At 39.8% G+C, this 27,259-nt stretch overlaps 1 protein-coding gene across 1 annotated transcript in view; it reads left to right on the top strand.

Annotated features, from left to right (window-relative positions):
* TLCD1 (TLC domain containing 1) overlaps nucleotides 1-27,259 on the top strand; it is a 248,771-nt gene that overhangs the window by 100,048 nt on the left and 121,464 nt on the right. Inside the window, exon 2 of the mRNA XM_044054418.1 lies at nucleotides 628-710. Coding sequence (XP_043910353.1) covers nucleotides 628-710 — 83 coding nt within the window. The remainder of the gene's footprint in view (nucleotides 1-627; nucleotides 711-27,259) is intronic.

The raw sequence follows: 27,259 nt of genomic DNA, 5'->3' as shown, positions 1-27,259 counted from the left end.
TGTACTATCCCTCTCCACAGTTACCAGTTCAACCTTCCCCATCACAGGCTATAGCATCTCAGCAGTAGATCAGCTCTTTCATACACCTGAAAATGAGTAGCTACAGGGCTTTATGTAGTTAATCACTCCCAAATAAATTATCTGCTGAGTACTTCAAAGGGACCTATACATTCCAAGAGGAAAACTCATTTCAGAAAAAAAGTTATAATAAAAAAATAAGGAGGCACAACTTGAAGACTGCAGAGGAAGGGGAGGGTGTAACTGGCTCAGGAGAAATGTGAGGAAGAACCTTTTCAAGGAAAAAAGTGGTTAACATGGACTGGCAGAATAATCAATTGATGAAATAGCAAAAGAATGTACAAGAAATCTAAGGGATGTAGTAACAACACAATGTGGTGATGAATCTTATTACATAGGATAACCACCATGCCAAGAGGTGTCAAAGTGTGCAGTTTGGTTACATACTTCTTGTTAATGTTTTATTTGTTATTCCAGTAGGATTCTGTGTAGATCTGCATAGGTGATACACCAAATTATTACTGTATAATCTAACATATCATACATTTTATATCTTAAACTAAGAAATGTGTTTCAGGATATTAATAATAATTTTTCTGTTCTGTTTAGTATACTTTCAGCTCCTGAAATGCTGACAAAGATTGAAAAAGAATACACATCTGTTTCTTACCTCCTCATCTGTGTTTCCTCAGGTAAGGATGATATGGGATAAATTATCATTCAACACAAAAGTCGGTAATTCTGGGCTAACAATGTGAAAGTAACCAGTATTTAGTATTTTTCTAAATTTATTGTGAATAAATCATAGAGAAATGATAGTCAAGTGAACTATAAATTGACTTTATATGTTCCACAAACTGCATGTCCTCATCAGACCAAAGCATCCAGGTTATTCCTGAAAAATAAACATTTGCATCAACATCTCTGGCCCTGTCACTGTTACTGACAACAAAACAGACACACATATTTATATCACAGAACTGAAGAAATACTTCTCTGTATGCATGCAAAATATGATGGCAGGCTTTTCTCACTATCAAATACATTTAATTGTTTTTTATATGGCATAGTTTGCAAGCTGTCAGAATGGTAACAGCACATTTAAACATTTTCAAGTCAGTATTAGACTCCATTCTTATCCAGAGCTGTTGCATTGCCTTACAATTGCTTGATGATCGGATGCAATCAGCCTTTATATACTGCATTTAATTACATTTTTAGCCCTTCCCAGCTTCACCATCTAACTCCCCTGCCAGCTCATTGATTATTCATTCCTCTGTCTTGCCTGGCTTTAGCATGCACATCACCCAAGGGGGAGGGGAGGACTCCCTTTCCAGGGAAATACCTTTCAGCAACCTTGTCTTATGTCCAGGCAGTGATCCTAGCTTGTTTTTTTTTTGTTTGTTTGTTTTTGCATATTCACATAGCCTACCCACATGCAGGTCAGTAGATCATGTGCAATGAACTGCTGCACTAGAGCTGCAAGGCAGTGGCCTTCCATGCTGCTGTGACCCACCCTTGACTAGAGTGCTCCATACTCCTTTGCAGGATATCCCCTGTGGAACCTCAAGGATGTCGTGGCTGTTTGTCCTGCCCACCAGTTGGTAGGTGCTCCAGTTACAGACAGGCTCATAATCAACCCCCCCCCCTCCTGAGGTTTTGGGCAGGCAGCTGGCTACTTACTCCCATCCTAGCTGACTCCTCTGACATGCAGGTCTACTACTCGAACACAGGTTACAAGGGCCATAGTCAGGCCCCTATCCTTCTCTGCCATGGAGCTGGAACTGCTGTTTAAGTGCAGTTAACTTTCTACCTTTATCAAGCTCCAACCTTCATTCACCTTCACACTTTTTTCCATCTGTCCCACACCCTATTGAATGCCTCCATGAATTCTGTTTTCAGCACCCATTCTGAGACCCTATTCAGTGGTTCCACAACACAAAGAAGTGTTTCTTTACAAATGCAGGGAATATTTGCTCCCTACAAACTGCTGTCCGTGTTCCTTGTTCATCACACTGTCCTTCCTTACTAAAGAGATCTCTTCTTACTTCCCTGCCACAGTGGTGGTACCAATATCTGGCCCATGTCTTTCCAGGTCTCCAATAAAAAAAGAGGTCTGGCTGCTATAGTTTTGCATCATATTATTTCCCTCTGGCGTCTCTTTATGGAGGCATTCCCTGAACTCCTTCCAGTAGCCTGATATCCCTCTCCTTGTATGGTCTTGAGACGTATACATAGTACACAAATTGGGTGCACAGTGAGGCCCAGCAGAGCAGAAATATTACCTCTTTACTTCTGGAGTATATTCCCCTGAGGCTGCACACCAAAATTCTGCATGTAGAAGCTATTTGTCTCTCAGTCTGCTCTTTACAGGTCCAACCCAAGTATAATCAAAACCCTCTTACCCTTTTCCTATTCTTTTTATCATCAATTCTATTCCCCCAGCTGATGTGCTTTGCATTTGTCTGCAATGAACTTTAACTGTTGTATTTCTGCTGACTTATAAAGCCTTTCCAGATTCTGCCTTACACTCTTTGCTCTATCCTCCACTGCTGCACCTATTTTTGCATAGGTTCATAGGTTGGTACTAGGATATCGGCCCTAGGGCCTATACAAGCCTAGCCATAACAATTCCCTGGATATTTCTTCCCGCAATATTTACTTCCATGGACCTCTGTCTAGCAGGACGGCTGACATGATCCCCGGGGTGAATTTCCTTTCTCCCATCCAATTGTCAAGGTTCCTTTTGAAGAGGGCCAAAGAGGCGCTCTGCTTGACATGTATGGGCAGTTTATTCCAGAGTCTGGGAAGATAAAATAGCAGCCTATGTTAAAAGGTATGTACACATTTAAGCACATTAGGTCACAAGTTATAACATCGGGTATTATTTATAAAAAATGGCAAAAATACAGGCTGGAAAATATGGCTTCAATGAGAAGTAACAGCAGTCTCTAAAAGTTTCATCACATGCATAGAAAAATTCCTAAACTTCAGTGTAAACGCCTACTCAGTATGAAGAGATTGCTATAGGATTTTAAGCTGCTTCATGTCACAACAAGAAATCCATAATCATCAAAACCACAAAAGTCAGATCCTAAAAACAGAAAACCACTAACCTTAACAAAAAAGCAAAAACAATAAAAAACACCAAACAAAGAATATGTAACTAAGAAAAACAACATGCAGTAGGCAAGGCCCGTTGCAAATCTGACACCCTCTTACTCAAATATACTAAGTTCATGTTCACACAGTGATGGAGAAAGGACAAAAGTGCATCACTTTTCCTGAAAACAGCCTTCCTGCCATTGACTAAGTAACCTGTTCCCAAGTTACTTTGCTAAAACAGGAACATTTGCAGGAGTGAGGACTTAAAATTTTAATAAGGAGGCTACTTTCCCTTGCTGTTGTCTGTCATATGTCTACACATCTGCTGCTCTGTTTAACACGACTCCGACAGTCATAGACAATCAACGCTGAAGATCTGAAGTATGAAAGCTCTAGCTTAACATACCCAAAAGAGGGGAAAAAAGCTTTCTAAAACTGATTATGGTTTCCAAAGTCTTCAACAAGTCCATTACAGTAGCCTTCATTGCACTCAGTGATTTGAAACACTGGAGTTCAAATCCATCAAAAAAGCACAAAAACTGCATATGCAGTGGGCAAGCCCTCTGTACCTACCATGTGGAGAACTGCATCCCCCAAACTCCAACTACATTGATAATAGCAACTCCAAAATTGTGCAACACTTATAAGAATTTCCCTTCCTCCACTGTTAGATGATCTTGCACAAAAAAAAAAAAAAAAACCAGTCAAAACTCTCACTCAGGGATCACCAAAATGGAAATCAGATCAGCAAATACCCATGTTTGTCAAACACAGCTGCACCTATAAACGTATACATACATATATATGTATATGCTTGAGTGTTATATAATTTATCAATGCACTTATTTCATCACATGCTGAAATGCTGATATTTTTCATCAGTGGTACATTTGGTTGAATTATGTAACAATTCAACTTCTCAAAGTGACTGTTACATAATTCATAGTTTCATAGTTTAGTACTAGGCTATCTGCTCTGGGGCATTTGTAAGCCTAGCCATAGTGATGTGGCTTTCGCCACCCCATGAAATGGTACAAAAATGTACAGGATAGATTTAGAATACTGTGCCTCTGTCTAGTAGTGACACAGTGAAGGTCCCCTTATATAATAGAATTAGTTTACTGTGCCCCTGTCTAGTAGTGACACAGATGTGACCCCTGGGGTAAACTTACGATCTCCCATCCACTCATCAAGATTTCTCTTGAAGAGAGTTAGTGAGGGGCTCTGCCTAACATGAACTGGGATTCTGTTCCAGAGCATGGGAAGCCTCTGGGTTATGAATCTATCCCTCCAGCATGTCCTATTCATACTTGTGCCGAGGTTTAAGTCTTTAGCTCTCGTGGTTCTGATGGATTTGGATTTTTTTGAGGTGGAGCATGTCCATCAGTTCCTGATTGGACATGGCCTTGTACGTCAGGCACAGATCACCTCGGTGCAGGCGGTATGCTACTGAATAGAGCTGGAGTTTCTTTAGTCTGGCAGAATAAGACATATGTTGGAGACCCTTGATCCTCTTGGTGAGGTACTTTTGTGGTCTCTCCAGCTGTTGCAAATGCCGGGTGAGGTACATACCAAATGGGACATTGTACTCAATCATGGGTCTGATGAGGGAGGAGTATAGGGGTACAATGGCATCCTTGGATCTGGATGTGAATCCCTTCATGATAAGGTGTGCAAGGTAGAATGCCTTTCTAACCACTTTGGCAACGTGGGTGTCAAATGAGAGGTCGCTGTCGACTTGGGTCCCTAGGTCTCTGATTACTTTTTCCATACTCAGTGGGTTGCTGTCTATGTGATAATTTGTGGGTACTTTGTTTTTCCCAAAGGGGATGACTATACATTTTTTGGCATTTAGTTTAAGGCCATGACTCCGGCACCAGTTGTCCATTTCTGTGAGGCCTTTTTGTAGGATGTATGTGTCTGCTGGTGTATTGACTATGGTGCCTAGTTTGCAGTCATCTGCGAACTTTGTCAGCCACAACCCTCCCATGTTTGCTTTAACATCTGAGAAATAAATGCCGAACAAGAGGGGTCCCAGGACAGATCCCTGTGGGACACCACTTGTGACTGGCTTTGAGACTGACATTGCTCCAGCGATTTTAACTTTATGGGTTCTGTCCTTTAGCCAGTTTGCAACCCATCTAGTGACATAAGGGTTTACATTTAAGCTGTTGAGCTTATCTATGATGCCTGAGTGGGGTATTGTGTCGAAGGCCTTAGCCAAGTCCAGGTAGGCTGTATGGACTGCTTTGCCTTCATCAATGGCTCTAGTGACTATTTCGAAAAAGTCAACCAGGTTCAAAAGGCAAGATCTGCCCTTTACAAAGCCGAACTGGGTGGGATCAAGTGTCTGTAGGTCCCCAATGTCTCTGTTTATGAGTTCCATAATGATTCTTTCCATAGCTTTGCAGACCAGGCTGGTTAAGCTTATGGGGCGGTAGTTCCCAGGGTCTGTAGAGGTACCCCCTTTGTGGAGTGGGACCACTGTTGCTGTACGCCAGTGTTCAGATACATATCCTGTAGCAAGGCTAAGGTTAAATAGCATTTTTATGTGCAGGTTTAGCTCCTCTTGGAGTTCACGTAGCACGCAACCCGGGATACCGTCAGGTCCCATTGATGCTGTGTTTTTAGCTTTGCTGAGGGCGGCTCTCACCTGGACATCTGAGATGACAGGGAGATTACATTCAGCTGGGATAAGTATTTCTTCTTTTGGGGGTGAGGGAGGGGAGAAATTTTCACTGAACCTGTCAGCCAGAATGTTGGCAATATCTGTGGGTTCAGTGTATTTTTTGTTGTTGTAAACTAACACTGAGCATATCTGAGGGTTTCCGCCCACGTTTCTAACATAGTTGAAGAAGGCTTTGTGGTTATCTTTAGTGTCCTTAGCGATTTTTCTCTCAAAGTTGGCCTTGGATGTTTTTATGAGAGAACGTAGTTTTCTGCTAGTGTTGATCAGAGATGTCTTCCCTTTATGGGATTTTGCTCTGTCGTGCAGTAGCTTCCTTCTTTTGTTATACAATTTGTTAATGGCTACAGACAGGACGCTTGCCTTTGGTGGAGAGGGTCTTGGATTTGTTTGGGATTGCATGATCCATGCATTCTTGGAGATGTCCATAGAAAGCATTTGTGAAGGAGTCAGCATTGTGGGATGTGGTATCCACTGGCCCAGTGGGCTTAAAGGATACCATCTCAGTCTTAAGAAGAGTGAAGTCTGCTTTTGAGAAGTTTTTCACTGTGGTCTTTTGTGCTGGGGGGTGGAGGTGGGATATGTATAGCCAGGGAGATTAGTTTGTGGTCAGATCTCACTAGTGAGGGGTATACCTCCGGTGTGGAGCATTTTGTCCCCATGTTTGTGATGATCAGATCTAGTATATTATCTCCCCTAGTGGAAGAGGCGACTAGTTGTTCCAGTGCATTTGAATTTATGAATTCCAGGAACCTTTGGGCTAGGGTGATAGGGCTAGAATAATGTACCCAATCTATGTTAGGGTAGTTGAAGTCTCCCAGTACGATGGTATTTTGTGATACATTCATATCCCACACAATAGTTCCTGAAGTCCACCAAGTATGTCACAAAATATAAGCACAGCACGGGGGATTTTTACAAGAGAGCATGCATTGTGAAGTATGGTGACCAAACACATCAGATAAAGCAAATAATAGCAAAACATTGGCACATTTTGACAAGTGATGCAGGGGTTAAAGACAAAGTTCCCTCAATGCCCAGTTTTGTATATAAGACAGGCAACAGCCTTCATAGACTTATTGAAATAAGACAAAGTTCCATGAAAGATAGTAAGAGCGTAAGTAGGGGTACTACAAAGTGCGGATGTTGCAATTATTGCAAATATATATATGAAGGCAAAAATATAGTATTAAAGGATAGAAATAGAACTAAGGTTCATTTCAAACATGGTAACTGTTTAACAAGACATGTAGTATATTTAGCTATCTGTGATACATGCGAAAATTATTATGTAGGAATGACGGTTAGATTTTTAAAAAATAGAATGTATGACCACTTATATTGTATTAAGAGAAATGACACTAACAATGCACTATCGAGACATATATTAAATAGTGAGTCATGTAGGAGCTTTAAATTTGGTATACTCGATGTGGTTAGTCATAACCCTAGAGGAGGCAACATAAAGGCCATTGTGGGGGAAAAAGAAATAAAATGGCAACTGCGATTAGAGGCTGCCACACCACCTGGCCTTAATGAAGTCATCCCTACTAAACCCTTATTGAGGGTATAATTTATAGCTCAAACTGACATTAGGTAAAACAATAATGCTACACAGCATACACAATAGGTTTTCACCAACACATTGAGAAGTAGTAATTATAAATTATATTTATATTTATGGTAGAGTAGTCCTATATTATTGTTTATGAATCAAATTTTGATGTCTTGTGAAATATATATATTTTTTAAATAATAGTAATAGATATACATGAAGTATTAATTTTGATTAATTGAGCAAAATTGTACATTTTTAAAGTTTTATAATATTGCAGTCAGAATTGTTGGTTTTACTCTATATGTTATACCAAGGGTTAAATATATGTAATTGGGTAATAGTACTTGGAAAAAAGGCGGGCAACATAGGTATTTAAGATGTATGACACACCTTGTTTGATGTTCTGAAGAAATCTAGAGTTACTAGATGAAAGCGCTCAACATCTAACAGCGTCTTTATTTGTTGTATGGTTTTACAATAAAAGAATTTTACTGCAGTGCTTCATGGTTCCTGATTAATTGAGCCGTGCTGTGCTTATATTTTGTGACATACATTCATATCCTCCAATGTCTTCAGGAAGGCTGAGTGGGGTTCCTGAGATTGGGAGGGTGGTCTGTAACATGCTACCAGTTGTATAGCAGTTTTGCCTATGGTTAGTTGCACCTGTATGGTCTCCGATGCTTCATGTGTTGCTACTAACCTGGAGGTGTGGGTGTCCTTGATGAATATGGACACTTCCCCTCCCTTTGTGGTTCAGCCCGGGTTTTGGGGCCAAAAAGCATGAAGTTGTTCCCTCTTTGTTCAAGGTTGTTTGACCCTGGAGTTAGTATATTTAATTTCCGGGGGGGGGGGGCAAAGGCCCCCATGTACAAGTTTTTTGTTTTACTTTTGATAATCGCAAATGTAACCTAATGGTAAACCCTAGGCTCTGCAAAAAGCAAACAGTACAGCAAAGGTGCTGAAGCAAGGTCTGTGGAGAGGAAGCCTGAATGAGCATGTCGTCTGGATAAGGAAAGATCTGTATTCTTCTTAACTGGCAAAAAGCAATCACAGGAGCAAGGCATTTGGTGAAGATCCTTGGGGCAGTACAGAGGCCAAAAGGCAAAACAGAGAACTGAAAATGCAAGGAAGAAACGAGAAATGTAAAAATTTCCCAAAAAGGGGATGGATAGGAATATGGAGATAGGCATCCTTGAGATCCAGAGAGACCAGGAAAGTCTGAGGTAGAACAAGAGGAAACAAGGTTTGAAGGGAACCTTTAAAAAGGTGTTGAGCTGGGAAAGATTTAGAATGAGTCTCCAGGTGCCTTCTTTCCTGGGAACCAGAAACATTCTGGAATAAAACCCCTTCCCTTTTGAAAAACAGAAACTGCTTGGATGGTGCATTGAGATAAAGACTTTGAAGAACTTCTGGGAAAAAGGGGAGCTGTTCCCAAGGAAGTTGAGGAATACCCCAAAAAGGAGGAAATGATTTTCAAACCATGTAATATCCCTGATGAATGATGGAAAGAACCCAAGAATTCTGAGCAATCCTTAACCAACTGGGAAGGGACAAAGAAAGACAAAGTGATAGAGGAACCTGGCACTTAGGACAGTGGGAAGAAGATAGTCAGACAGATCCTGGCTTTGTCTGGAAAAGGAGACCCCTGAGCTGTAGCAGTTGCAGTAGACTTAGCAGGAGGAACTCTTCTAGCACCCTTTTTATCTTAGGGAGGAGGGCAAGACTGTCTACAGACAAAGGCAGACATGGTAGGATAATTACTCTGAAATTTGGGAACAGGGGAAACAAAAAATATGTTTAAAAGTCCTGCATAGCCTTACCTTCTCCTGAAGAGATTTGAAAAGCTCAGCAGCTGCAGAACCAAAAAGAATTTTGTTGTCAAGAGGAGCATCCATCAGCATAGCTTTAATTTCGTCAGGCAAAGGCTGAAGGCAAAGTCAAGAATACCTCCCCAACACAGAACCAAATGCAGCAGCTGTAGAAGAGGCATCAACTGAATCATAACTACATTGAATGGAATGGCTAGCTACTTGAGAAGAGGACCCCAACAAAGAGAGGGCTGAAACCTTCACCTCAGATCCACTAAGATCTGAAATAACTTGAAAAGCCTAAGAGAGAAGGGATAAAACATATCTGGTCGTATGGGTCTGGTAATTTACAATCCTAAAGACCAGAGTAGGAGCAGTGTACACCTTTTTGTCCAAACAGCCATGGTCCTGCTGTCCTTGTCAAAAGTAAGCGGTTTAGTAGAAGGCAGAAGCTTAGAAGGCTTGTCAGAAGAAACAGAAATAATAGAGGGGTCAGCAGAGGGACAGTTATAAAGAAATTTACAATTATTAGACACTTTGTAAAACCTATCAGTTTTTTAAGAAGCAGTGAGCTGGGAATCAGAAGCCTGAGAAGCTACTGAAAAAGTGTCCAACAACGCATCAGGAACAATAGCAGAGGACTTAGGAGATTCCATTTTGAGGTGTTTATAGTACCTCTTCTTAACTTCAGAAACCTAGGTGCAGTCCCACTTAAAAAATTCCATTATATGAGATAGTATCCCCAAAGGAAATCTCCTCAAAAGGAGAATCCGGACTAATAGAATCCTCCTGCTCAAAACCATAATCTAAAGGGGATTGAACCTGAGAGGAATAGGTCAAAGACTCTTTGTCATACTCTATTTCCTCATTGGAAGAGTCCTGCTCCCTGGGCCTTTTAAGATGAGTAGAAGACCAAGGAGGAGCAAGAACAGAGACTCTCTGTAGAGGCTTCAAAGCCATAAGAGCATTAAATAACCCCTGTGTAAAATCCTGTCATTCACGCTGATGATCCTTAGGAGCAGGGGAAATATGCTTAGTCTTCTGCTTCTTCTTTAAAGGAATGTCTGCCCTAAAATCATAGGAGGTTCTGACCCCTGCTGACTCAACCAATATAGTGAGAATCTCCTCCCTAAGAAGGATTTGTGAAACACCCCTTGATCCCTCGGAAATTATCAGACACAGTTCCCCTAAACATCTGAAATGGACGTCTGCACAGCCTCCAAGAATGTGTGAGATGTCAGATCCATGCCAGGAGGTTGTGGCAAAGGAATCCATTGGAAAACCTGGATGATCCTCCAGGCTTTCACCTTCTTTGAGAGAGTCATCCGGGGAAGGCAGTACAGCAGAAGAATTCAACCTAACTTTTTTGGCCTTCTCCCTCACGGATGGCTAAACCCTTGGGCCAGGACGATTCTGCCATTGTACCCTGTGCCAACAATTTAAAATGTTGGTTCTTCAGACAGATAGATAAGGAGGAGAGACAACAATGAAGAGTTTTAGGGACAAATGTCTGATAAATAGGGTATGATGTATGGTTGTAAGAAGCATCTAAGTGAAACAAACACTGCTTGTGACAGTCCTTATGGGGAATGTGTTTCCATCACTGGCATTTTCCTTTCTGGATAACATGTGACTTTACAACCAAAAGGAAAGATAATAATAAAAAGTAAAACCCCAATAAGGTACTTATCTGAAAAGGCTTGGTAGCTAGCAAACGAAGGAATGTTCAGACTGACGATCAAAGATGGTGTTCAGACTGGTGGCAAAGAAGTTCTGAGGAAGGTACATCCATTAGTCACATTTATGCCCTATGCCATCAGTGGGGAGCATACATGGGATGTCACAACCTAAGGCTTTGATTTACTGGCCGGATGTCGAGCTGCCCTTGGCGAGGGATCCCTAGTGTAAGGAATACTGCAACAGTGATACTGAAGGACATCCATAGATGCAGCACCTATCAGAAAAAGGAAGAATAAATAATGCCAGAAAAAAGCATATTCATTTCATGACTGATTTGTTCTTGTGGACAGGGAATGCCTGTCCAGCACACTGTTGCCCTGTTTTGGGGAGAAACCTGGCAAAACATATAAGACATGCTAGAAGTTAGCAAAAACAATGTTTGAAGGGCACACAGGCATGAAGTACAGAACAAATTATGAGTTAAACTATGCAATTTTGCATCAAGGACAAAATTCAAAACTGGTAAAAAAAAATGGTTCACAGTGCTAAGAAATGAATGCAACTTTCAAAATACCTACTATATGTAGAATAATTTTTACTGCTTCATTTTACCTCTCTTCTGTGTGTTATCATGGAAAAGCAATATGATGAACACATGGCTGGAAATTCATTGACATGTAAAGCACTTTGGAGCAGGGTTTATGCAGCTTGCACTGCACAGTGACCCAAGCAGTAATTACTCAGTAATTACTTATACAAAGCAATACAGGCAGCACTTCCATGTAGGTAGCTAAAATGTGGGTAAGTCAGCACTGCACAGTGACACAAGCAGCATACCTCTCAACCTTTTAGTGCAAAAAATCTGGAAAAAGCCATAAATAATGGGGGATGAAGGCCCAAGAATAGGAACACTTTTTAAATATTGCTCTTACAAACTTAGAAAGTTTATAGAATACCAGGTTTTGTGTTAACATGAATTTTCTAAAGGATATGAAGTTTGAAACTCAAATGTCTGTCACTATTTTCTGACTTTGCCCCTCAATGATTTACCAACAATTTGCCAGAAAAACACAATTTTATGAGAAACAGACCAAATATGTGAGGCAAAAATCTGGACATTCTGTGAAAATCTGTACAGTTGAGAGGTATGACAGGCAGTGATTACTTGTCAAAAGCAATTCAGGCAGCATTTCCTTGTAGGTAGCTGCAATGTGGCTAAATAATTCAGCACTGCATAGTAACATCAGCAGCAATTACTTACCCAAAGTAAGACAAGCAGCACTTCCATGTAGGTATCTGCAATGTGGGTAAGTAAGTCAGCACTGCACAGTGACACAGGCAAGTAATTACTTATCCAGTGCAATACAGGCAGCATTTCCATATATGTAGCTGCAATAGGGATAAGTAAGTCAGTACTGCACAGTGACCCAGGTGACAATTGTTTATCCAAAGCAAGACAAGCAGCACTTCCATGAAGGTGGCTGCAATGTGGGTAAGTAAGTCAGCATTGCATAGTGGCACAGACCGTGATTACTTATCAAAAGCAAGACAGGCAGCACTTCCATATAGGCAGCTGCAATGAGAAACATGCAAGTCAGTACTGCACAGTGACCCAAGCAGTAATTACTCATCAAAAAACAAGACAGGCAACACTTCTTTACAGATAGTGAAAAGGGGGGTAAGTAAGTCAGCACTGCACAGTGACACAGGCAGTAATTATTTATCCAAAGCAAGACAGGCAGCACTTCCATGTAGGTAGCTACAAAGGGGATAAGTAAGTCAGCATTGCACAGTGACACAGCCAGTAATTACTTATCCAAAGCAAGACAGGCAGCACTTCCATGTAGGTAGCTGCAAAGGGGGTAAGAAGTCAGCACTCTACAGTGACACAGGCAGTATTTATTTATGCAAAGCAAGACAAGCAGGAGTTCCATGTATGTAGCTGCAATGTGGGTAAGTAGGTCAAGCACTACACAATGACATTGGCAGTAATTACTTATCCAAAGCAATACAGGCAGCACATCCATGTAGGTAACTGCAATGTGGCTAAGTAAGTCAGCACTGCACCGTGACACAGGCAGTAATTATGTATCCAAAGCAATACAGGGAGCACTTCCATGTAGGTAGCTGCAATGGGGGCAAATAAGTCAGCACTGCACAGTAACACAAGCAGTAATTACTTATCCAAAGCGATACAGGTAGTACTTCCATGTATGCAGCTGCAATGCATAAGTTAGCTGATACATATGTGCAGTGAAACTTGTACTTAGAAATGCAAGACACAAACCATAGTACTGCCCATACCACCTTTTGGTTGCATCTCAGAATAAAGCAGAATACATAAAGAATATGCAGCTCATGCAACTCAGCAGAACAAAAAAATTCAGCACATAGTGCTATACAGTATATTGATTTTACTTTATGTTTGTTTACGAGGGTAGAACATCAATCAAACATGAGAACTTCTGGCTCAGCCTGTGTTAAAATATAGTAAGTGACAACAAATAATGTGTAGTAAGGCAAATGGTTACTGCACAAATATTTCAAAATCGTTACTATAACAAACAAATGGATTGCTGTGAAACTAAATAGTAGGAGATTATATAATTATAGTATGGAAATGGTAAGAATTAAGGTGAAGGGAGAGATGTAGTTGTAAGAGGTGAAGTTGCTGAGGTACAGGATGATTTGTTAGTTGTACAGGTTCTGATGTTAAACCACTTGCTCTCAATGTGAGTGTCTTGCTTTGGTGTAAGTCTGCTATATAGATAGACCTTACACTGGGTTAAGCCACTTACACAGAGCAAGGCTTTTGGAATCTGGCCACAGTACATGCAACTACAGTGCTGTGGAGTCTACTTACATGGATACCTATCAAAAGGGGAGAAAAGGGGGGGTATCAAAAAGCAGGAGAAAGGGGAAGGCAGCAAGTAAGATGACAGAAAAGCACAACACACAGCAATGTACAGGGTGGGGGAAGGCACAGCAGCATTTTTTGAAAGTATAGGACCCAATTTTTTCTTTAGAGAAAGGGATGAAGAAGAACCTGAAAGAAAAAGAAGGATAGAAAAGAGGGGTAGGTCAGTGTGCAGGCACAGACAAACACATAGAGCTGCACAAACAAGGATGGATGTGCACACACAGAACTGCACAAACAAAGGTGGGTGTGCACAAAACACACAGAACTGCACAAACAGAGGCGGATGTGCACACAGTAAGATGGGGGGGTCATGGAATAGACAGGGACAAACAGGGGACGGACAAATGGTGAGTGTTTAACAAAATGAAGTGTCACAAAAGCAAAGCCTGCTCTATTCCCCAGTCTGGAGAACAAACCTCAGTCAAATATCAGTCATCTCCTTTTCTGAATGGATCATCTTGAGGACCCAGTATATGCTCCTCAAATTGTTCATGAAGAAGACAGAGAGTTGCCTTGTTCTTCTTCATACACCATACAGGTACTGTGCACCAGACACTAACAGAAGTTGCCATAACCATATGAATATCCTCAGAAAAGTGTATCACTTTCACATAAAAATAAAAGAGTAGCTCACAAATCATGTTTACAATGTGATTTCTGAATCGTGAGTTTTATAAGATATGAACTAGCAAGAGGCACACTCTTGTGGAGATCTCTTGCACAAGTTTGAAACCATGAGCTGTCAGAGGTGAGGAGGCAAAAAGTTATGTATGATTCAAGTTGCAGATGCAGAGACAAAATAAAACAGTTCATAGACATGCATGCAACCTAGACTAATTTGCCTATGTTAGCTATTTTGTGACAAAATAAAACAGCTCATAGACATGCATGCAACCTAGACTAATTTGCCTATGTATAACACAAACAGTTATAGATTTGGATTACTTTAGGGTGGGCTATCATTTGGAATGCTAAGTTATACAGATTTGGAAAGCTATACTGTATATCTGAGTTGCAGTATAAGGAAGCATATCATGAGAAGGTATACAGTGATTTGCAAATGTGTTGTAAAGCATGCTTAGCTATTTTTGTCTAGCTTCCTAAGTGCACCCTTGAACAGGAATTCATATCACATAAGGCTGGCAATATGAATATGTGTGCTTGTATGTATGTATTGTAAACAGAATACACAGACAACAAGGTAGCCCTTGATAGAAGGACAGACAGTCCCTGTGCATACCTATCTCTACTTATAAAGAAGGTATGGTTGTGAAAGCTATATGTTGGCCTACGGTGATGGGTATGGCATTCCTATATCTATGCATGTGCAAGCCCCCACTGTAATAGAGTAGAGCTGTGTCACTAGTGTTTCCTTAGGTATCCCCTAATATTGGCAGCAGGTATGACCGTCTTTCCATACACATACCCACAGAACAAAAAGGTTGAACCCTGCAGGTAGTGCATACGTGTCAAGATCTGGCAAGCACATATTCTGCATGTATTCCAACTATAGTATGATATACTCCCATAGCGATCCCTTTGGCTAGTATGATAAAATCATGTTACCTGTTGGTCTGTACCTGTCATCCAAGTAGCCCCAGCAGTCTATAACTCTTTTTCATGTGTTCACATGTTTCTGTATGTCCAGTGAAATAGGTAGGCAATAGAAGCAAAACAATTTCAGCCCTGATGAAAATCATGTACTGCTACAGGTGCTCAGGATATATGTGTGGCACATTTTGGAGAAAGTGGGTGCTGACCAGATTTTATTAGACCAAGTGTGGCAGACTGGGGGCCACAGTAGCAAAGTGCAAAAGAATTTTAAGCATGTTACTATCATGTTAAACTGTGACAAGGCATATTCCATATCAGCTGAGAGGTTAGACATTGGGGAGCACCCAGAAACAGCAGGCTAACAGACCCAGAGAAGAGTTCAGTGTTTCTGTAGGGGGACATCAGTACTAGGATAACCCTGGTGGAATGCAGGCATCAGAAAGAGACTACCTGCATGCATCTTGATGGATGATACACCTAGTTACTACTACATACAGCACATTTTTGTACAGCAGCACAGCATGTAAAGACTGCAGGCTGACCACAGCACAAGAGGTACATCATGACAGCGGCAGATGTAGGGTGAAATTATATGGTACATATTACATGTACACCTTTATCATGCATGCCACAGGGACACAGTTGTAGCAGAGGCATTCATACTCCGAAGGAGCACGGTTGTAGCAGAGGCATTCATACTCATTCTGATATGTCTCTTGTTGTGCATTCACAAGGCACAGAACTGTTACTATAGCACTTGCTGATGCTGGCACCCTTGGAAGGGATGATAGTAATGATCAGAAATAGATACATGAGTAACAGTCAGATGGTACAGTGGTACTGTCTGTCTCCAGTTAGACTGGACATCTATCCACAGTGGAAGGTGTAGGTGAGACCTTACCCACAGATGAGCCCAAGACTGTATAATCTGAACACTTACTGTTCCCAGTGGTGAAAGGAGTCCCTGTGGCTTTGAGAATTAGAGATGCTTCCCCTGTGACTGCATCCACAGATTTATTTATTTTTATTTAACATTTGTTAACTGGGAAAGTCCAACTTGGAATGAAGCCAGTTTTCAGCGGAGGTCTGGGGAGAAATGCTCCAGACACATGTCTTTGTAATGTGGGAGGAAACTGGAGCACCCGGAGGAAACCCACACAAATGTAGGGAGGACATACACACTCTGCACAGAAGGCACACCAGCCGAGACTCGAACTGGAGAATCTCTTGCTGTGATGTGACAACGCTACTGCTGCACCACTGTGCCGTCCAATGAGTCCATTGTACCCATTATGGGTATACCCACCATTTGCAGCCATTCAGGGGTGCCCAACAGCATCACATGTTACAGCTGGCTCTAACATGTGGGTGGCACTCAGGATCAATCAGCAGATGTGCCTCACTATTATCATAATCCAATGTGCTGCAACACAGAACAACATGGAGCTAGTTGCTATGTCACATGAGATTTGTGAGGATGTCTCCAACTCTGCCAGCAGCTCCATGAGGAAAGTTCAGGAACATAGTACTGATTGGTTGTATGAGGTGTAAGATGGCGCATACTGCATCTATCTCCACTTTCCTGTGGATGATTGCCAGTGCTAAAATCACTGCCCACATTGTCAGTGTTGTTGGAGGTCAGAGTAGTGTCCAAGGTAGTAATGTGGGGGGAACACTGCGGTGTGCACAATCCTCACCTGCATCTGGAAGTATAAGACATTCTTCCACCCCTGACTGTGGAAGGCAATGATAACCATCCATCATTGGCAGGGCACCTTAGTAGTGGGCTCCATATAGGTCACCATCCCGCAGGCACATACCATCACTTCCAGGGGGTCCCCAAGTCCTAATATAACAAACCAGTGGAGTGGCCATAGGTCATGGTCACATAGTGGTACAGCTACCCCATGTAGGAGGAAATTGTCCCTGATACAGAGTATCCATTAGCTCTCTCATGGCTCCTGCAATGTGCCTTCCCATTCCAGTGTGTATTTTGACAGATGTGACATTCCTGAACAAAATTCCATTTTGGTAGGGGTGTGCCAACATCAAATACTTGAGAGTGATGGCAGATAATCACATGTGTTTTAATGGCAAAGTCCAACTTGGACTTTAGTAATCATCAGTAAATGATATTCAACTGTCTGCTAGGGATGATAAAGTTCTGGTGCCTCAGTTTATGTTGGCTGTGAAATCACACATGAATACTCTGCTAAAACATGATATATAAATCCTTACCAAAAAAAAAAGAAAGGGTACAAAGAGCCTATAGTATGTGAACTTCTAAGGTGAGGCATCTAAGATATATCGATAGGCTTTCATGTCTCTGTCTATATTCTATCTCACTGTGGCCTGTGACATCAATAGAATGTGCTGGCTGGACAGATTTGTGTCCCAAAGGCTCCCCTGACTGTGGAATAGGCTCCCCCTACAAGTTAAGCGGAGCTCCTCATTGGCCAATTTTAAGCGAAACCTGGATGACTGGATGGGAAACATAAAATTTACCCCCGGGATCCCATCTATGTCCCTGCTTGACAGGGGAAATAGGTGCTGACACTTGGGAGAAAAGGCACATAGTTTGGCAAGGCTCATAAGGGCCTTTGGGCCATCAGCCTAGTAACTTCCTATGATACTACAGATTAATTGGGGTGATATGATTCATATTTATGATTTGGGCAGTACTGCAGTGATATGAAGTTCAAGAAACATTGGTAGAATTAGTGCAGGCTATGTACAATGACCCAATGACTCAAGTACAAACAGTGTTCAGTATCACAGAGGGGTTCCCATTGGGAGTGGGTGTGCACCAGGGTTCAGGTCTAAGCCCACTGCTGTTCATACTTGTAATGGACTTCATTAGCAAACAGGTTGGAGGGGTCAGATCAACACAGTTGCTGTATGTAGATGGTGTGGCATTACAGGCAGACACTGAGCAAGAACTTCAGTAAAGGATAGGGGAATGGAATGCAAAATTAAAGGCACATGGGATGAAACTATGTACAGATAAGACAGTGGTAATGGCAGCAAATTGGGAAAGTCATAAGAAGCTGAGAATTGAGATAGAAGGGAAGATACTGGAAAAGGTTAACAGCTTCAAGTATCTGGGAGGAGTTGTTGAGAAGGGAAGTCTAAATGAGGAGGTCAAAGCTACAATCAGAGGGGCTGCAGCAAACTGCCACAGAGTGTCTGCAGTAGTGTATGATAGAAGAATACCTAAGAAGCCAAAAAGTAAGGCATACAAAACAGCATTGTGACCAGTACTACTGTGTGGTACAGAAACTTGGGCAGTAAAGGCAGAGCAGATGAGAAAGCTAGAGGCAATGGAAATGAAGTACCTAAGAAGGGTGGTAGGATATACACTCCGGGACAAACAAAGAAATGAGGACATAAGAGCAGAAGCCAAAATTGCTCAAATTGCAGAAAAGATCAAAGAGAATATATTGCAGTGGTTCAGGCACATGTGCAGAAAAGCAGAAGGCAATTTGGTGAAGAAGATTTGGAACAGGCAGGAAGAAGGTAAGAGGAAATGAGTGCATCCAGCAAAGAGGTGGATGGATTGTGTTTGAGAAGATCTGTGACACTCAGAGTGTCGAAGAAGGCAGGAGTGTGGCATTGAATCAAGAGAGATGGCGATAGTTAACACAAACTGATCCCATGCAGAAAATGAGAAAAAGGAGGTTGTTGATGACGATGATGATATGATTCTTATTTATAAGTGCTCTTACTGTGATGTCTGCTTTGACACTGGGTATGTTATTTAATTTCCACCACTCTGATACCGGGAATAATATTTTTTTAGTGGTTTTGCCAGTATTCCAAACTTTACTAAAAAGGTAGTTTTCACTACAGAGTTGGTATGCTATCAAGATAGCCATGTGATCTTCTGAATTTTTGGAAAGTCTTTAAATAATTGGTTTGGAGATAAAGTATCAGAACTCACTCTTTTGATCTCAGAGTCCCAGTTAACCTCCAGTGAGGGTTTGAGTTTGCTTTTAACAACACTGTACACTGAATACTGTGTCCGTAGCCTCCTGTGCACATAAGTATGACCCACTTCACCCTTTAAGACATTATGTGTGAAATATGTGGGAATGTTTGATGCATTATATGGCCTGACTATACACTAACCAGCACAGCCCAATTTTACATGCATAATGTAAGTTCTGTGTGACACTTCACTGTCATGTTTGCTCATCAAGGCTCATAGTTCTGACATAGATGCTGCTACACCTGTGCTGCAGTGTCTGGTACCTGTTGTTGTCTGTGTAAGGCTTATACAGCTGCCATTTGGTTCTATTCCACCTCATTTTCATCAGGCAGTGGTGCTGATGTGCCTTCCCTGCTGACCATGTCTGTGTGTGTGGTCTGGCCATACTGATGTTATAGGGCTGCCCAGCCTGTTTCTTCACCAGCATATTATGTGCAAAAACAGGCTACAAATACCCTCCAGGCTGGAGTGCTCCTCAAAAAGTAGAGGACTTTGATCAGGCCAAACACATGCACTATGACATTGTGTGCTTGTATGTGTTTTTGTGCGTGAGCGCACATGTGTGTTTGTGGGTAGCATTATACCAAAGTTAACCCATATTCTGTGGATTTTGTAAATCAGGGTTCTAGTGGGTATCCAGCATCATCAGCAACAGTGTCTATATGTGTGGGGTCACGTTAAGACTTTTTGACACAATATAATTGTAGCTATATACATTAATGTTAGCCACAGTGCCTATACTTACCAACTTCATGTCTGTATAGAAAGTCACCATGCAGGAAGTACATGTATGTGAATCACATAAACTGCCTGGGTGCTGTGTAGATACATTGGTTATGATTCCATATGACGACACACTACCTGTCAGTTCATGGAATGGTAGTCCTTCCTGTTCACAAACCTTTGTGATTGCGGGCCAAATAGGGCCTTTATTACTATGTGACCAGAGCAGTAGGGGGGCAGGGAATGTCATAGAAAACATGCATTGTATTTGCCCTCACCTCTGATGTGGCAGAAAACCATATAATATCCAAATGTCACTGTAGCTTGAACAGAAAGAGTTATACACACCTTGTTCTCCAGTGATGTAGAAAGGTCATGCATTCTTACAGCTTGTGTGTGTGTGTGTGTGTTTGTCCACATTATTCATGACAACAAAAGCCTGTACAATGTCCAAATCTATGTGAAATCAATCAATAATATTCTGGTCAGTAAAGCTGTAGTATGCCTTCTACTAGTGGTACTGTTTCATTTGGTGCCAGACATCACCTCACTCACACATCAGTGGGAAATGAAAACAGAAAGTTTTAATATATGCTGCTGCACAACTGATGCTGCTAACCCTAGAAGTCTTGCTATCTGCAGATTTGATATTTTTGGTACTGGGGATCCAGTCACCTTACCTGGCTAACAATTTTTTGTTAATAGTCAGGCACATAATAGTGCCCGAGTTTCCCCTACATATCATTGAGAGCTGCAGCTTTGTTGACCATGCATACATTTCTATATCATTATGCATTGTTTCCCTACTCATTTTTTTTAAAGAAACATCTTTATTAAATTATCACTTACAAGATGGATAATCATGCATTTATATAAATGAAAACAAACCATATGGACATAATCTTAATTACAAGCATTACACATCACAAACCATATTGGCATAATTTTATTTGTAAACATTATACATCACCTATAATCTACCCAGTCATTGTCAGTCAAACATTACACAGTTCATTCAAATCCTGCCTTCTTTTAAACTTCATTCCTCCCCTGTATGTATTGTTCCCACAATTCCCATTTTTTTCTATGTAATTTAATTATTTTATTTATGTTACTATATTCACTAGCTCTAGTACAGTTGGTTTAGACTTTGATTTCCATTTTCTAGTAATTGCTTTTTTGGCAGCCACCATGATTAGACTCAGCAAGGCCTTACTACATATAGGCAATTCTGATTCTGTACCATAACTCAGGAAAATAATTTGTCTAGATATACCAATTTGCTCACCCAGTATCTCTGATAGAGTAGCCTGCAGGGACTCTTTAAAGTCTACCAACTCATTACAATCCCATAAAATATGCTCCCAATTACCTCTTTCTTCTCCATCACACCTCCAAAATTTGCTGTCTACCTCAGGAAAAATTCTCTGGAGACTACTTAGGGTATAAAAGTACCTATGTAAACATTTCCAAGCAAAAATCCTAAATCTTCAGGATTTTGTTGCATATTTGGGAGACATACAAGTATCCCCCATTGTTTCTTTATGAATTGTTTATCTAGTCTCTCTTCCTAATCCTTTCTAATCTCCTCTGATTAATTCTTATAGTTATCAAGCAATATTTTATATGCTCTACTAATTATTCTTTTTTTAACAACAGCTTCTGTTCTAGATTCCACTAAAGCCTCTGTCAGTGCTGGTCTGTCATTTAGGGCCCCCCTATTTCTTTCTTTTTGGCTATACTCTGATATCAATCCTTGATATGGAAGGTAATCTATAACCTGCAGCCCAAATAAATTCTTGACGTCTTCCCATTCTATTACCTTTCCCTCTCTACTTATTTGCTCCCAACACTGATTCCTTTGTTAGTTTCCTCCAATACATTCAAGCCCACTCTTGCCTATTGTCTGTATCCCTAATTGCATTCATCCCTATAGGCAGAATCTCCTTTCTCCATTCCTGTGTTGGCTTAATTTGTAGAATACTTTCTGCTACTTTATGAATATAATATTCTATATGATTATTGTTATTCTCCTTAAAGATCTGCATCCAAAATCGTAGTCTCTCCTTGCTTCTTGAGCTTCCCTTTGTTTCATCATCATCCCTTTCTACTTTGAATTATACATTTCTGCTGGTGCTATGTATAGGAGCCTTAACTGTGTAGCTCTGAAATACCCCTTCAAATCAGGTAATCCCAATCTGCCCTGTTCTACTGGAAGAATCATCTTATCCCACTTGACTCTTGCCATCTTTCACACTTAGACAAAATCCTTCAGTTCTTTATTAATTGCTATCCATAACTTCACCTCTGGTTCATAAAAATATGCCTGACCTGTGGATAAGACTAAAGGGACTACAAACATTTTAACTGCTTGTATCAGTCAGGTATAAAATAACATCATTTGCAAATACAGACAGCTTTTCTTGACTACTATACCAATTATATTTTAGAATTTCTGAGTTCCCTTATTTTCTTTGCCAATTGATCTAAACATAATGCAAATAAAAAAAGGGAAAGAGGACACCCCTGCCTGGTTCCTCTGCAGAAATTATCAGAGGAACTCACCCACTTTAATTTTCACCTCTGATCTCTCATATATCCTCCTAATCAACCTTATAATTTTATCAGGGAATGCAAATGCTTCCATTGCCCTACTCATAAAGTCCTAGCTTACTCTGTCAAATGCTTTCTCTGCATCAAGACCCAACAAAAACAGTGGTATTTTCTTACATTCTGCTTTTGTCTGGATCATCAATGTTTTGTTAATGCTGTCAAATGTTTGCCTCCCCTCCACAAATCCACACTGATCCATATCTATCAATGTTTGCATCGCATTTGCCATTCTTTTAACCATTATAGACATAAGTACTTAATAATAATGGTTTAGTATTGAAATGGGCCTGTTCAAAGCTGGATCTGAGGGATCTTTTCCCCTCTTTAGGTATTACAGCCACCACTGCTTTCTTTCAGGATGCTAGTACTTCTCCTCCTCTTAAAATGCTGTTAAACAAAACCTTACAGTTCATTATCAGTTTTTTTCCCTCCTAGCTTCCAAACTTCCAGAGGAATACCATCTATTTCTGGGGACATTCCTGTAGACTGATGATACATCACCATTTTTATCTCATTACCTCCTGTCCTAACAGTTAGTAATTAAGCCTCATTTACCTCTAACCTTTGCATATTTTATTTTTCCATAAACATTTCCATTTGTACCTTTTCTTGATTTGTATATTTATTTGCTTTATACAGACTTTCATAGAATTTTTGAAATATTTCTAGTATCTCTACAGGATCTCTTGTTATCTTCCTTGTTATAGGCTCCCCAAACTTGGTGACAGCCCTTTCTACGTTCTGTTGCCTAAGTCATTGTGCTAAAAAACTTTTGTGCTCTAAGATCATTATCAAAAAAAGCTGCTTACAGCAGTCTTTCCAAACTCTTGCATATTATAAAGGTAATCTGTTATTTTCTGTTTAGCATTCTGCAGTTGCTCTTCTTCTTCTTCTGTGAGATTCCCTCTATTCTGCAGTACTGTAACGTTTGCCAGTCCCTCTAAATAATTATTGTTACTTCTTAATGATATCTATCCTTTTATTTCCACCCTATTTTTTAAACTTCACTTTTACTTTATCCTACTCCCTAGCTATATTTTCAGAATAAATTTCGATCTTCTTTGATAGCTCTTGAATAATTTCCACTACCCATTCCTTAAATTCCTCTCTTTTCAACAGATAGTTGGGAAAGCACTAGTGTCTCATTTTTATTTTAGTTATTATTGGCACATGATCTGAAATAGTTATTGGGTGTGTATCAAGACTTTCAATTAAATGCACATTTAATGCTGAAAATTCTGTCTAACCTAGCCCAGTTTTTGTATCTTGGGGAATAATATATAAATTCACTTAGAACTCCTAGTACTAAATTCACATTTTCCATGCCAAATGTTTTCATAAATTTCTTCAAAAATCTACCCTACTTTGTTATATTTTCTCTTCTAGGCCCCCCAGAAACATCTTCAGTGTTGCAAATCCAATTCCATTTCCCACCTATAAGTAATATTCCTTGCTGAAAGCTGATTATGTCTCCCAGAATTTTCTTAAGCTCCATTATAGCAGTTTTAGGGGAAATATAAATGCATGGAATTGTAATCCTTCTCCCTTTGCAGTAGCCCCTTAGTACTACAAATATCCCATTACTATCATTTTTATCCTCTCCTATCACTATTGGAGCTCCTCTTGCAATTAATATAGGTACTACTCTTTTCCTTTGTCCCATGTATTTAACTGAATAACCATCCTAAAACCTTTCTTTATCAAATTCACATGTCCCTTTCCTTCCAGGTGTGTCTCCTGTAGCATAGCTATTTGCACTCTACATTTTTTAATATAGCTCACTACTCTTTCTTTTTTGTATTTATCTGTGAGACCATTGATATTTAAAGACATTACATAAAGCATTGTGTTAAAAGTTATTATTCCCACTTTTTAAGTGTAACACCTTTTTTAAGTGCCTAGTTCCAGCCTTTGTGTTACACTGTTTGGCAGGTTGATGTTTTATACAGTTGTTTCTTGTCATATCCATTTGAGCCTATGTCACATCTTACAAAACTTTTTGTTTTACTGAAAGCCTTCAAACAAAAAATAAAAAAACACCACCCAATACCCCCTTAAAACCTATTAACTTAATAGTAACAGACAAAACTATGTATATCTGGCAACCATACTCACAAACTTGGGTTAATGTAAAAGAAAGGTTATCCATGCTGAGATGCACGGTACAGCCTATGCTTCTACTATGCACTGTATGGGTTTTGTCTTATCTTTATATCTCTCCCAGATGGGAAAACACTTGAATGTTTTCAGAAAATAGCATCTCCTAGCCATTTCCTTTATCAGATTGAATCAAAAGTTGCTACTAAAGCATACATTTGCTAAAATAAAGCTTTATAATATTCAATATTCTTTTTTATTTGCTTTCTCTTAAAACTTGTTACTAGATCAAGCTGAGAGCATTAATCCAGTCATTCCCCTATGCAAGAATGAGAAAAATTACATCAATTTTTTCTTTTGTCATGCTCTTTTGGCCAGACTTTTCCTCTTTTTTATACTGCAGTACCTGCATTTCTTAAAACTGAACAAGGAAATAGAAGGGAGAAAAAAACAGAAGCACCTGTTTACATTAGTATCTCCATTACACTTAAAAATTACTGAAAAAAATGTATTTTACAGCATGCAAAGAAAATCATGAATTATAAAAATATTACTTTTGTTTTACTTGTGGTTAACTTTCTCCCTCCTCTTCCCATCTCCTAAGTATTTTTCTGAGCATTAATGACATGAAGTAGGACATATGCTTTAGAGTCCCCTACAAGTTTAGCAAAGTCAAAAAGTCCAATATTTACAGATGTTCTTGTTCTTTAATGTTTCACAAATATAATTTTTGCTTTGTAATCCCACATTTGTCAATTCCCATGTTACTGGTTTTACTCCTGTTCATCTTCATCTCCCAAATCTGGTCTCTGCTTAATTTCCAATGTACTCTCAATTCTTTTAGTCAATTCTGGTGCATGTTTCTTTCTCTCAAGCATTTTCTGCTGAAACATTGGAAAGGGTTTCACTGGGCCAGTGTCTCTGTGGTCTTTATTACCAGAATAACAAGAAGCAGAATCTCCTTCAGTTTCACAGCTTAATTTTTATTTGACAAACTTTTGTATTTCCTCCTTAGCATGTACTGCATCAAAAAATGTTTTTTTGTCCCTCCAGGAAAGAATATTTTGAAGACAGCTATGTACAGCAGTTTGAATCTCAGACCTGCTATGCAACATTCTTTGAATAGTGAAATAAATTTACTCCTGTTCTGCCTGGTGTGCATTGAGTAATAATTTTCCACAAACACTCTGCTGTCTCCCACTTTTAGTACTTTGTCCTTCGTGGGCAGTTTAATCAGAATCAACTCCTTCTGCTGGTAGGATTGCATCTTTACCATTAAAAGTCTAGGTTGCTTTCTCATGGCCTGGTTTGGACCATACACATGATGTGCCCTTTCAATTAACAACTCCTGCTGTGGAATACAAATTCAGTTGCTTATCCATGCTTTCAAAAAATTAATACAGTCTGTTTCTTCCAGCTTCTCTGGTACAGCAGAAAATCTCAAGTTTCCCCTATGTGCTCTGTCCTCTTATTCTATTATTTTCTAAAATATCTTTTCTTGAACAGTCTCATATTATGCCAGACTTATCTTTATTTTTACCTCTGATTTTTGCAGATTTATCACCTCATCTGAATATCTGTTTAAAACTTCTTACCTCTGATTTTTGCAGTTTTATCACCTCATCTGAATATCTGTTTAAAGCTTCTTACATTTTTCCAGCCTTTTGTTATTTTAGTTGATATACTCTATCAGTGTTTTGTTTATTTTAATCAGGTCTGTGTGCAGTTGTCTTATATTTTCCTTTAGGTAGATCTGGGTTTTTATGGCTGTAATAATGTAATAAATTGTGCTCTGGTTATATTTTCTTACATTTCTGATGAAGTTCTACTATCATTAAAGAACGAATGTGCTAAATACACCAGTTTAGCCTCCGAGGTTTTCTTCCACCTAGCCTTTGAAGTTTTTTGTTTTCATAAGTTTTTATTCTGAGTGGTTCTTCGGTTGTTTTGTTGATTCTTAAAATATAATAATGTTACCATTAAATGTATCAGTGTGTTTACAATAGGCTTACATAGTAAAATTAGCTACAATGTTTTATCTAATAATATTGTTAACCCATTTGTTTGTGAGTGCTATCATTATTTTATATTATATCACTTTTTCATTCTTGTTTGTAAACTATATGCAGTGGTACAGCCAGGCACATGCCATGTATACCACAATATATATATACTTTATATATATATATATATATATATATGTATATATATATATATGTATATATATATGGATCCCCTACACAACGCCGACATTCCAGAATGCCGACAACCATATGGCCGACACCATATGATCGACATTCAGAATGCCGACATTGTGAGAAGTCCACAGAAAAGAAAAATAAACCCGTAACTTTAATATACCAACACCAAGATCGCACTACAGTGCAGGAATGGAAATCTTTCCATTACGCACTACAGTGAGATGCCGGTTCCACATTGTTGGCATTCTGAATGTCGATCATATGGTGTCGGCCATATGGTTGTCGTAACCAATTTTATTTAGATAAAT

The sequence above is a fragment of the Protopterus annectens genome, chromosome 13.part0 (genome assembly GCF_019279795.1).
Source record: "Protopterus annectens isolate FY-2018-M chromosome 13.part0, PAN1.0, whole genome shotgun sequence".
Classification (NCBI taxonomy): Eukaryota; Metazoa; Chordata; order Ceratodontiformes; family Protopteridae; genus Protopterus; species Protopterus annectens.
The sequence above is the reverse complement of the archived record's forward strand: the minus strand, read 5'-3'. Positions and strand labels throughout refer to the sequence as shown.